At 56.2% G+C, this 12,337-nt stretch overlaps 2 protein-coding genes across 2 annotated transcripts in view; both read left to right on the top strand.

Moving 5' to 3' along the window:
* GTSE1 (G2 and S-phase expressed 1) overlaps nt 1-7,494 on the top strand; it is a 20,554-nt gene extending 13,060 nt beyond the window's left edge. Inside the window, exons 9-13 of the mRNA XM_032416922.1 lie at nt 3,021-3,093; nt 4,989-5,228; nt 5,776-5,980; nt 6,437-6,649; nt 7,122-7,494. Of these exons, the coding sequence (XP_032272813.1) occupies nt 3,021-3,093; nt 4,989-5,228; nt 5,776-5,980; nt 6,437-6,649; nt 7,122-7,205 (815 nt within the window). The 3' untranslated portion in view covers nt 7,206-7,494. The remainder of the gene's footprint in view (nt 1-3,020; nt 3,094-4,988; nt 5,229-5,775; nt 5,981-6,436; nt 6,650-7,121) is intronic.
* Nucleotides 7,495-10,325: 2,831 nt separating this feature from the next.
* Nucleotides 10,326-12,337, top strand: part of TRMU (tRNA 5-methylaminomethyl-2-thiouridylate methyltransferase) — a 21,011-nt gene continuing 18,999 nt past the window's right edge. The window contains exon 1 of the mRNA XM_032416465.1: nt 10,326-10,463. Within this exon, the coding sequence (XP_032272356.1) occupies nt 10,382-10,463 (82 nt within the window). The 5' untranslated portion in view covers nt 10,326-10,381. The remainder of the gene's footprint in view (nt 10,464-12,337) is intronic.

The raw sequence follows: 12,337 nt of genomic DNA on the forward strand, positions 1-12,337 counted from the left end.
CCCTAGGACCCCGGGATCATGACCTGAGCCAAAGGCAGTTACCTAACCAACTGAGCCACCCAGGCGCCCCAGCTTTCTTTTTTCTTAAAACACTTTAAATGCGTTGTTCTAGCATCTTCTAGCTTGCACCATTTCAGATGAGAACTTGGTGGCATTCTTGTCTCACAGTCACTCCCCTTTGTCCCATCACTGCTCCTGCGCTGCTCTCGGAAATTCCTCTTTCTTATTCTTTTCAGCATTTTGATTATTATGAATTTCAAGGTGGCTTTCTTTGGGTTCATCCTTCTTGGGAATTCTTGAGCTGCTTTGATCTATGGATTGATGTTTGTATTAATTCTGGGAAAAAAACTTTGCTGTTCTTTCTTCAGATTCTTTTTCTTGCTTCCCTTCATTTCCTGGGACTCTAATTACAAGTATTACAGATCTCTCGATGTGGTCTGTAGGTCACGGAGGCCCTGGGTTTCCCCACCTGTTCTTGTGTTTCAGTTGGGACATTTCAAGATCATGTCTTCGCATTCACATCTTTCTCAGCAGTGTGTCTAATCTGCAATTAAGCCCATCCAGTTAATTTTTTGTTTGTGATATTATAATTTCCTCATCTTTGTCCTAACAGTGTTTGTTTAAATTCTTTTCTTTTTTAAGGTTTTATTTTATTCATTTGACAGAGAGAAAGACAGCGAGAGAGGGAACACAAGCAGGGGGAGTGGGAGAGGGAGAAGCAGGCCTCCAGCAGAACAGGGAGCCCGATGCAGGGCTCGATCCCAGGACCCTGGGATCATGACCTGAGCTGAAGACAGACGCTTAACAACTGAGCCACCCAGGCGCCCCATTGTGTTTGTTTAAATTCTTGAACGTATTTATGATGGTTGTTTTAAACTGTTTCTTTTAATGCCATCTTCCCTGTCACTTTGGGGTCCATTTCTAGCGACTAAGTTTTTTTCTGGTGATGGTCACATTTTCCTGCTTCTTCCCATGTTTAATAATTGTTGATCATCTCTTAGATGGTGTAAGTTCAGAATTTTTGAATATCTGGGTTTTGTTATCCTGCTTTAAGGAGCTGAATCTTGCCCTGGAAGGCATTTAAATTGTGGGTCAACTTGATCCTTTAGAGGATTCTTTATAAGCTTTGATGGGGCAGGTCTTAAGTAGCCGTTTACCCTGGGGACCGGGCAGCCCTGCTACGAACACGTGGCCTGAGTCCCTGCCAAACGTGCTGTGTGCTCCCGTGGTTTCCGCCCTGGCCGGAAGGACGTGGTAGTCCCCCAGCCCTGTGTGAGCGGTGGCAGTTGCCCCCGGTGGCTGTTTTCGCCATGGCCTTTCAGAGTCTCATGCTGCACGCGTGCTGCTATTTCCTGTGCAGCCAGGGACTCGGGCTCCCTCCCCATTTCTAGAGCTCCTCCTCTGTAGCTCCCACCTGTCTAGGTCTGCCCCCCAAATGCTCGCCCCCCAGCCTCCTCTGATCAGTAAGGCTGCCGGGCTGGTGTGGCCTCTCCCGGTCTGCACCAGCCTGGTGTCTGGCAGGTAGCAGGTGGATGTTTGGTCGAGGTAAATTAATCTCAGAAATGTGTATAATGTGGAACGTTGTACAGAGCTGACTCCAGGGAGAGGGTAGTTGTAGCCTCTCCCGAGTGGATGTGCTTCCCAGGCAGCTGTTGGAAGTTTCCAGCACCGCCGGCCGGCGCAGGTGGCCTTTACTGCCCCGAAGCCTCCTCTGCCTTGTTCTTAGCCTCTCTTCCTCGTGCTCTAGTATCGCTGCCCCCGCTCCAGCCTTCCCACCGTCAGCAGCGAAGGCGGGGTCGGTGAGGAGGAGCAGGGTGCTTCCCGGAAGCTGCATGTGCCGCTTCCATCTCCGTCCCATCGCTCAGGCCTCAGGCATGAGACTGCGCTCGCCTGCCAGGGATGCAGAGACATGTTGTCTTCCCGCCTCACTACCGTCTCTTACTGAGAAGAGGAGAGTGGCTATTGAACAAATACCAGCAACCTCAGCCAAGTTAGCGAACGAGGTGAGAGGTGAGGTGCTGCCGGCTCGCGTAGCGCCTCGTGACTGAGGAATGGTTCGGAGTAACTCTCCGTGCAGGGGCACCATGGGACAGGGTTTTAGGCCCTCGGCAGCTGCCTCCCCTGAGGGACGAGCAGGCCCTCGTGGTCAAGAATGGAAGCGGGGAGAGCCATGCGGAGGCCCTGCCGTGATGTGGACTAGAGATGGTGGTGGTGGGAGAGCAGGCGGCAGCGTGGAGAGGGGCCTCCGCAGGCCACCCGGGTGCTGCCTCCCGCCATCGGGAGGGCTCAAGGAAGAGCAGCCCTGGGGCGGAGCCCACGGGCCCAGCTTGCACCAGTTGAGTTGGAGATGCCACAGGGCTCCGGTGGGTTGTGTTGAGCAGGCGGTTGAATGTATGAGTTTGGATCCCAAGGGAGAAGCCACACCTGGAGACAGAATGCGGATTCCAGCAGAGAGCTCAGTGCGTTTGCAGAAGCGGGTTCTTCAGGGCGCCCCACGGCACAGGGCGCGGACTGCGTTCAGCAGCGCTTGCTTCCTTTCTTACCGGCTGCCCAAAGCCATGGCTGCCTTTCCTCCGGCGCCATCTGTCGCCGGTCTTGTCCTGTGCCAGTTCCGCTGCCTACCAGCTGCCACCCTCTGCCGCCCGTTCCTGCCCTCAGTGGCACCTCCAGCTCCCCCGGAATCGGGCTCTCCTTTCCTCGCAGCGTCAGGGGCAGGGCTGTCTCGCGAGCACCTTTCTCATCGGCCCCGCATCAGACTGTTCCCATGAAGTCAGGGCTGGCGAGGCTGCGGGGAGCCACCACGCTGCTCAGAACACCCTGCTCTGCGTGCTCCCTCTGGAACGGGCATGGTGGTCGTGACACCAGCTGTCGTTGAGGGGACACGGGGACCACATGAACAGGGCCCTGCAGCGGAGCCTTCAGTGTTTGAGGAGAGTCGCCCCTGGTGAAGAGCCCCAGACGGTGGGTTTATCACTTGCCTCACGTGTGACTGACTGCACACGCTTCCTCTCCTGCCCCAGGTGAGCCCCCGGACAGCGCGACGCCGAAGTCCTGCCGGGCCCAGAGACCGCAGTCCTGCACGTCGGCGGGGAGGTGAGGAGTCACCGCGTCCTTTGATTTTACATCACTCTGAGAAGGAACCTGCTTATCTCTCCGAGCTTTCTCAAGCATGCGTGGGGTACCCCACAGCCTGGCCCCACTGGCCTGAGCCCTGGTCTGTCAGGGTGTGGCCTGGGCTCCCGAGGGCAAGTGTCACTTCCATCCACCTCGCAACAGTCGCAGACTTGCCATCTGCGGTGTAACGTGCCAACTCTCAGGCCTGACCTGGTGGCAGAAATGTCCACCCCCACTGTTATAAAAGGGGGCTCTCATCTGTGCCATGGGTGCAAACCCTTGGTGTGGTGTCATTAGTCAGACTTGGTTTTGAATCCCGGCTCCACTGTCCCTGGTCTGTGACCCAGTGCAAGTTCCTGGACAGTCCTGACCTCGTTTCCTCAGCTGTGCGGTGGGGACGGGGCACACTCAGCACAGCAGATTCTGCAAACAGTAAGAACACGCACACGCACACGCACGCGCGTGCGGGGCCCAGGCCGGTGACCGTCCTCCCCCTGCCACCCTTTACTGCCATCTGCTGGGGTCAGAGGGCCCTTTCTGATGGCCTGGCCCCAGCGCGGCTGTGGGCACTCTGTCCCAGGGCAGGACCCTGTCCCAGCACTGCTCCACTCTGCGCACATCCACTGCGAGCGGAAGCGGAAGTGAGGACGCTCACCCAGGGGAGCAGCGTTTCCAGGACCTGCGTGCAGCCAGGATGGGAATGCTGCTTTGCACGTGGGTGGGGTGGGCTGGGCTCGGGGGGGATAGGTGGTAAGACAAGCGATGACTCAGACCCCTGAGCGGGGGCCCTAATCCTGGCCCTGCCACAGGCCAGCTTGCGCCATCTGCGAGTCTTTCCTTGGCCCTGGCCTTTCATTTACTTGAGTGTGAACTTGGGAGGTGCTTCATGGGTTGGGCGGATGCCTCCCCTTACGGCATTAGCCATGCTGTGAGTCTTCCCCTTCACACCCATAGCCAGACGGCCGCAGCCTGCCTCACTTTAGCCCTGTCGCCCGGTCCCCCACCTGTGCAACAGGACAGTAGTTCCTGCCTCCCAGGGTTACTCTGAAGATTACATCTGTTTGCACTTTTATCTGTTCTCACTGGAGTTCCGCAGTAAAGAGAGTAAGGCAGTGCTTCCAGAACTGCAGAGAGTGGCTGCTTGGCTTGAGAGCACCCCACCCTCCTGCCAGTGCCCCTGGAGTGATTCAGTTTTCCAGTTAATGTTAATTAAAGTTTGTTTTCAGACTCTTTCTGAAGCACGTAAAGATTGTCCTTGATGGATGGTGTGTCACCCGCAGCCCTCCTGCGGGCTGCACGTTAGGACAGCCCCGGCTTGTTTATTTTAAAATAGCAGCTGGCTCCACAGAGATGGGCAGGATTCACTGGCCGTCAGAGCCACGTGTATTGCCAAGGTTGGAAGGAGAGAGGTGTGAGAAATCAGCAGCAGCTGCCCTGATTTATGCACGTGTGCTCAGGTGTGATTCGGGTGCTCTTACCACTGGGAATGACTGGACAGGCCCGTGAGCCCAGGCTAGGCCCCAGTGTGGGTCTGCATTTTCTTCTGCAAATACCTACCCCATCAGCAGGTGACTTTTAGATGTCCTCTGAACGTCCCACGCAGTGCATCTGCACAGCACCACCTGGAAGGTGCCATCACGTTTGGTAGTGTGGAGAGACCCCTCGTTGAGGAACCAGAAGCCCGCACCAGGGCCTCCCAGGGGGCTGGGTCAGCCCTTCCTTCCCAGAGCAGACCTCCAACAGGCTTGGCGGGCTTGAATCTTTTATCTTTTATGTTGAAATCACAGGACTTTTTACTTCATTAGCATATTGGCTGAATGGGTTTTTTTTTTTTTTAGTCATGTCTGCTGAAGACTCCAATTTTGTTTCTCCAGGGTTGTTGTCCAGAGCACTCCTGCTAGACGCTCATCGGTGGCAGCCCCGCAGAGCCTTGTAAGCAGTACGAGGACCCCCATGAGTACGAAGCACGTGTCAGCCCTGCCCACACCTGCCAGCCGTCGGCTCTCCGGCCTTCCATCCATGACCCCTAAAACCGTGCCCAGAGCTCTGGCTTCGCCTCTGTGTGCGCCTGCTCGGCGGCTTTCTTCTGAGCCGCAGAAAAAGTCTTCAGTGAGGTGAGAGGAAGAGGCTGCAGTAAGTTTGTCTCAGATTCCCAAGACCCCAGGTGATTCTTACACTGGAAAGCCTGCCTGGTCTGGTGGGTGAGTCACTTGTCGGGAACCAGCCAGGCCGAGGTTCATCGCGTCTGCTCAGCAACGGCCACAGGAGCCTCTCAGTGGCCCTCTGAAGCGAGGGAGGGCACTTGCTTGATCCGCCATCATAGTCCCCACTGAGTGTCCTATCCCAGGTGGGCTGCCAAGCTGGGCAAAGCGGGAGAGCGTCTGCCCCGATCCCGTGTGTCTGTGGGCCACGGCCTCTCACTGGGAGGAGCCCTTTGGACAGAGGGCTCTGTAAGGTGCGCTCACATCCAGAGCTCTGGGGTCTGGTGTGGTCTTTGCGACTGGGTCCCTGGGAGAGTCCTGCGGTCGCTGTCAGTCAGAGCTGTCACAGATGGGGCTGGAACGCTGCACTTCCCGTCTCCTCCAAAACTAGAATCCTAGCCCAACAAGCTAAGACGGACAGGAGTCCCCTCCTCAGATTTCCCATTTTTCTGTCTGGCAGAGCTGCACCAACGAGGGACACCGACAGCACGGCTACCTCTAGGCGCGAGGACTCGTCTCCCGACGGGTCCCTTTCCCCCCCGTCGGCTGTAGCACAGGCACTTAACTTTTCTCCAGAAAAGACTGGCTTGACTCTTTCAGAAAGTATCAGCACGGAAGTCGTGCTGGATGCAGCCCAGCCACCTGGAGACACACCCACTGGTGAGGTACGTGAGTTACCCTGGACGAGCGGAGCCTGCCCCCGCCGCGGGCCGACTCAGCACGGCGTTCCCCAGAGTCACTCTCCGGGACTTGGTCTGTCGTGCTCGGGGCCTCTGGGGCCAGCCGTGCCAGAGAGAGGGGGTGAGGACCTCCAGCCTCCAGCAGGCACAGAAGCCACACCCCTCCCCTGTGTCTGACCAGAGAGGGCCAGGGCTCAGAGGACGGGAAGTAGGAAGCAGGGCAGCAGTGGGAGCGTCGGCGGGAGCTCCCGTGTGGGTTGCGGGCCGGAGGGCGGTGGATGGGCTGGGGCTGTGTGGAGGCGGCCAGAGAGGAGAGAACTCAGCACGGGCACACAGCCAGCTCCCCGCTAAGGCCCATCCTTCCCTGGGTTTCCTAGGTTTCCTCAGCATGGTTGACAAAAAGATGCTAGAACTGCTTTTAAGTCTTGTGTTCTTGTCTAGGCTATTCTCGTGGATATCAAACTGGACCAACTGGCCATTACTCCAAAAGCTGAAAGCACAGCCCTCATCGACATCCCTCTCATTGACTTTTGCAATAGTCCAGAAGCACACGTGGCTCTGGGATCTGAGAGTAGACCTTTGATCGACCTGCTGATAAACACTCCAGACATGAACAGAAACACTGCGTCCAAGCCTCCCCAGGAGGTGGGACAGGTGAGGAGCAGCAGGAAGCTCCGTGGTGGCCTCGTCTCGGGTGGGCTCCGTTCTGGGTTTGTTCCTCATCCCAGGGTGCCTCACGGTGACCCTTGAGAGTGGCCCGGGAGGTTTCCAAAGTGACACGGCTCGGGGCACGCTCCATTGGTAGCATGAGCTTGGAATTCACCAAGTCCTGCTGTGGGATCCTGCCCGGGAAGCCCAGGGCTCTCTGAGGGCAGGTGTCACATCGCCGCCACTCCAGGGTCCCCCAGTGCCTATTGCGTGACAAGGGAACTCCGACTTCTTTCGTGTGGCACTTCCTCCGTCCAACCTCTTAGACGGGACGGCTGCAGGGTCCCTGTGCCCGAGCGGTGGGTGGTACTGAGCCGTGGCCCAGAGGACTCAAGGGCAGCCGGGTCTTCAGGGAGCCGACGGGCTGCGAGGGGCAACGTGGCCACGCCACTCACCTCCTGTCGCTTCTCTCTTGCAGCTGATAGACTTGGCTTCTCCTCTGATCCAGCTGAGTCCCGAGGCTGACAAGGAAAACATGGATTCTCCACTTCTCAAGTTCTGAGAATACAGTCCTTTGTGTTTCACTCTTTCTAAAAGAACTGTCAGTCCTAAGGTGGTTTTCAACCCTTAGAAATAAATCTAGGAGAAGTCGTTTTGGGGGAAAAAACCAACCCTCAGTGAAGGTCCCATGCCTGGAGGAGGGGCTGCTGCAGGACTGGGGGGTGTTTTGGGCCCCCGAGGCCACTGTTGCCCGTCAGCTCCCCTCTGTGCTGCCCTGAGCACCGGGCTGGAGCATGGAGTTGCAGTTGCTCCAGGTGAAGAATTTTGAATCTTTTGTATGTCAAATAGTAAGTGACTATTTTTAAAATTAAGTTTGTATGAAAAGTTAAGTATTCTAGATTAAAATTAAATTGTAAAATAAATGAAAATGTATTAAAACACAGCTTGGTTTTTAAGGTTATCTTGATTTTCAAACATGTGTAACTGTTTTTATTACTATCAGATTTAAGTAATCCAAACTTTTTTTTTTTAAGATTTTATTTATTTGTCAGAGAGAGTGCACAAGCAGGGGGAGCGGCAGAGGCAGAGGGAGAAACAGGCTCCCCGCTGAGCAGGGCGCCCGACGCAGAACTCAATCCCAGGACCCTGAGATCATAACTTGAGCTAAAGGCAGACGCTTAACCAACTGAGCCACCCAGGTGCCCCCTAATTTAATATTTTCTAAAACTTAGCTGGCTTGGAAGCCGCTGATCTGTATAGATACCTCATTTCTATAGTATAGAAATGTACAGAAATGTATAGAAAATTTCTCAGTCCTAGTTCAGTGGCCTCACAGCAGACAGTAGTCATGGGACCTGCATTTTTGGGCTCCCATCTGGTGTTTCCTGGCCGAGACCAGGAAACCTCGGTCCACAGAGCGCTGAGGGAAGCAAGCCAGGGGCCGTGCTTTGAGCTTTCTCTGGTTAAGGCCTCAGATGGAAAGGTGATTCCTATGCTATCTAGAAAAGGCAAGCATGCATCCTGGATAGCATTTCACCTGCAGAGGAAAGCTTCACATTTAAAGGCAGGAATGCCTGCGAGTATGAGTGCTGACTCTGGAAGCAGGGGCCTTGCTCAAGGTACACTCCCTGGCCAGGGGAGCAGAGAACCGACTGGAATCACAGAGGCCCATTCCTCCCTCGTCCCTGTTCCTGTGGGCAGCAAGAATGTTAGAATCCAATATTAATGCAATGGTCCTCTGATGTCTGGTGTGGCCCCTCAGTTCACAGGGGAAAACCCCAAACCTGGAATTGAATTGATTCATTCACATGCTATTTACGTTTTATTTATTTATTTTTAAGTAATCTCCACACCTAGTGTGGGGCTGGAACTCATGACCCCGAGACCAAGAATCGCACGCTCTTCTTACTGAGCCAGCCAGGCGCCCTGCATATTGATGGAGACTAATATAGGCAGGCTGCATTGCTGCCAGGGATGCAGTAGGGAGCAAAGCTCATGCATCCCCCCTACCTTCTGGGGGCTTTACAGTTTGGTGGGAGGGAGGGACATTAAACTCTTGGCTAATATACGATCATTAAGTGGGGTTCTGGCCATCCCATCCAAACCGAGGGGATGAGCTGGGCCTTTGGACCTTGGCCTGCTCCCTGGCTCTTCTCATCCAAGGCCCCTCCCCTCCCTTGGGCTGCCTTGGGAGCCACCAGGCTCTTCTTAGGGCTCAGGGGCATCACCCAATCCACAAGCACCCCCAGGCAGGACAGAAGTAATAGGATTTTAATTCTATTAAAAAGACATGCTCTGGGGGCGCCTGGGTGGCTCAGTCGTTAAGCATCTGCCTTCGGCTCAGGTCATGATCCCAGGGTCCTGGGATCGAGCCCCGCATCGGGCTCCCTGCTCAGCGGGAAGCCTGCTTCTCTCTCCCTCTCCCACTCCCCCTGCTTGTGTTCCCTCTCTCGCTGTGTCTCTGTCAAAAAAATAAATAAAATCTTAAAAAAAAAAAAAAAAAGACAGATGCTCTGGAGCTCCCTGAGTGCTGGCCATGTTCTCCGCACAGTGTGAGGTGCCTCGGCGGCCACTGGAGGTCCACACTCCCAGGTTTAAGAGGTCTGACTTCATGCCACTTCTATGTATTTCATTAACCTCCTGGGGCACGTCTCTGAAATCTGCGTATCTTACATCCCTGTTGGCACATGGCACCGGGGATGTCATTTTCCTTCTCATGGCTGAACCATCCAAAGTAGCTGAAATGCCAGATCTTTAACCGAAAAGCTGCAGAAAGTGTTGCAAACGTTACCATGTTTCCGCCACTGTGGGGGTGGGTTGCAGCATATCTAAACCCAAACCCCTTTGCTTAGGCGGGAAAACTGGACTTCCACCCTAACCTTGTACCAAACTGCCACACCCAGGAAGGGCGTGGTCCTCTAGACTGAGCCAAAACGTCCAGTGGCCTCAACTCAGCCCCTGCCAGAGACTCCACCAAAGGTTCACCCCAAAATTCGCTGTGTCTGCTCATCTCTTCTGGGAAGTGTGAGATGAAATAGATACTCTCGTTGGATGTTTTGTTGGATGATACCTTATTCTTCAGAAAAAGCTGTCATTCCTCTGCTTCCCCACGGGGACCTTGACCGTCCCTTCTGTCAGGCACCTGACCCGCTGGAGCTGACCCGGCAGGCCACTCCCTCCTCCGGGAATACTCCGCAAGACAGAAACATCAAGTCCTCCACCCTCTTTCTCATCCCCCCACATCCATTCCCGCAGGCAAAGGCTACTGAGTCGACCTGAAAACGCGCCCCCTCCCCACGTGGCTGTCACGGGCTGCTAACCAGGCTCCCAGCTCGTCCTCTGCACAGGGCAGCCAGGAAAAACTTTCGAAATTTAGATGTGATCATTTCGCTCCCCTGCTTAAACGTCCGCTCTCCTAGAATCCAGCTCCTCGCCGCACACCCTCGGGGACGACCTCCGGGGCCTTGCCCGCGGTAAGCGGGTCCGCAGGCGTGCACCTGAGCTGACGCTGACCCCGCCCCCGAGCGGCGCAAGCATCCGCAGCCGCGAGCCCGAGCAGGGGTGCGCGCGCAGGGGGCGTGGGCGGGGCCTCGGGAGAGGACGCCCGGGCGGGGGCGGAGCGCCGCGCCCGATCGCACGTTTCCGGCCCGGCTGCGTCTGCGTCGCCGCGGCGGAGGCGGGACTTCCGGCGCGGCGCGGAAGCGGCGGCAGAGGCCGCGGGAGGTTGGCGGTGAGCTGATGCAGGCGGCGCGGCACGTCGTGGTCGCCCTGTCCGGCGGGGTGGACAGCGCCGTGGCCGCGCTACTGCTGAGGCGGAGAGGTGAGCGACCCTTTCTCGGGCACTACGGCCGTGCCCGGTTCCCCACGCAGTGGAGGGGGGCATCCGCGACTCTGGGGGCCCCGAGGCCCTCTGACCGGGGTGACGGCGGCGGCGGGGTCTGCGCCGACCCCGGGGACGGTCCTGGTCCTGCCGGGCCCGTGCGGCCGAAATGCCCACGGAACGTCCGTGCGCTGCGTTCCCGGATGACTCCCCTGTGCCGGAGCGCCAGCGTCCGTTCCAGGGGTCTGGAGAGTGCCTGCGGTCGGGAGCCGAGCTGAGCTCCGTCTCCATGTGTGGGGTCGCTTCTCCTTGTGAGGCCGCCTCCACGGGGTGAGGTGTGCACCCTCCGCTGGGAGCACCTGGGACGCAGGGGTGGATGAGAGGTTCCTGAGCTAGTTCCGCTCTCCTCGGTGAAGCGGAGGGAACGCCTACCTCGCTGGCTCACTGGAAGGCGCAGCTGACACGAGCCTGCACAAGCTTTCGTTCAGCCCTCTGTCCCGGTGCCCAGCACCTCCTAGGCCCTCCGAAAACAGTGGTTATTAGCTTCTAAATAGAAATGTAGGCACACGGCGTGCCTGAGTGGCTCAGTCGGTTGAGCCTCCGACTCTTGATTCCCTCTGGGGTCATGGTCTCAGGGTCTTAGGATAGAGCCTGGCGAGGGCTCCGCACTCATCGGGGAGTCGGCTTGGGATTCTGTCTCTCCCTCTCCCTTCCTCCCCACCCACTCATGCGCGTGCGTGTGTGCGCCCTCACTCTCTCAAATCTTTTTAAAAAATGTAGGCACGCTAAGCATCTATAACTTGAGAACGGGGACTCAAAGCATCACAGAGGGTCACGGTGTTTAAGGTGAGACTTGAAGGAAGAGTAGGATTTCACTAAGCAGAGAATTGGCGTGAACTGTGGAGGAAAGTGCTCCTGGCAGAGTCAGCAGCTCGAGCAAAAGGTCAGAGGCATGCAAGTGTCGGCTGGGTTTGGACAGAAGGAGGTGGCTGGAGAAAGGAGAAAACAGTGATTATGGAAGGTGTTATTTTAGGGACTTTAGACTATGTTTAGACTGTGCAGAGCCCTTGAAGGTTCCTGATGATGTGTGACATGTTTTGAGAGATGTGGCAGACTAGCCGTGGGCAGACCAGGTATACTACGTTTACTCTACAGGAAGGTCAGCTGTCCCTTCTCCCCAGGACCCAGACGACCACTCCGTATTCCAGCCTTCCCTGGGGTTTCCTCCTCAGTGGGAGAAGCTGATGGACGTAGCAAAGGAAAAGCGTGGTCCTCTCCTTGGCATCACGGGCTTCCCTGTTCTTGTTGGAGGTGCAGGTCCTATCCTGTGCCCCCTGGAAAGTTCAGGTCCCATCCTGGAGTGCCTGAGCCTGTGCCCATAAGTGGGTCCGTCTCCATGACAAGAAGGCTGAAGTTATAGAAGAGGAGATTTTTAAAGCTGTGTGTGGGGTTGTCTCTTCTTTTTTTAAAAGATTTTATTTATTTATTTGACAGAGAGAGACACAGCGAGAGAGGGAACACAAGCAGGGGGAGTGGGAGAGGGAGAAGCAGGCTTCCTGTGGAGCAGGGAGCCCGATGCGGGGCTCAATCCCAGGACCCTGGGATCATGACCTGAGCCGAAGGCAGACGCTTAACGACTGAGCCACTCAGGCGCCCCTGGGGTTGTTTGTCTCTTCTACAAGGACCTTTTTAGCTCCTGTTCTGTGCAGGGCACTGGGACAGAGGGTTGAATGAGATGTAGTCCCCGCTCTCTGAAGAAGTCCACGCTATCGTAAATTGCTGAAGGGGGCAGACTGGAACACCAAGCCCAGCAGAGCCCAGTGTGGTGTGCCTGTAAGAGAAGTGGAGTGGGAGAGGGCCTGATGAACTACGGC

Source organism: Phoca vitulina, unplaced genomic scaffold, assembly GCF_004348235.1.
Source record: "Phoca vitulina isolate PV1807 unplaced genomic scaffold, GSC_HSeal_1.0 scaffold19, whole genome shotgun sequence".
Lineage (NCBI taxonomy): Eukaryota > Metazoa > Chordata > Mammalia > Carnivora > Phocidae > Phoca > Phoca vitulina.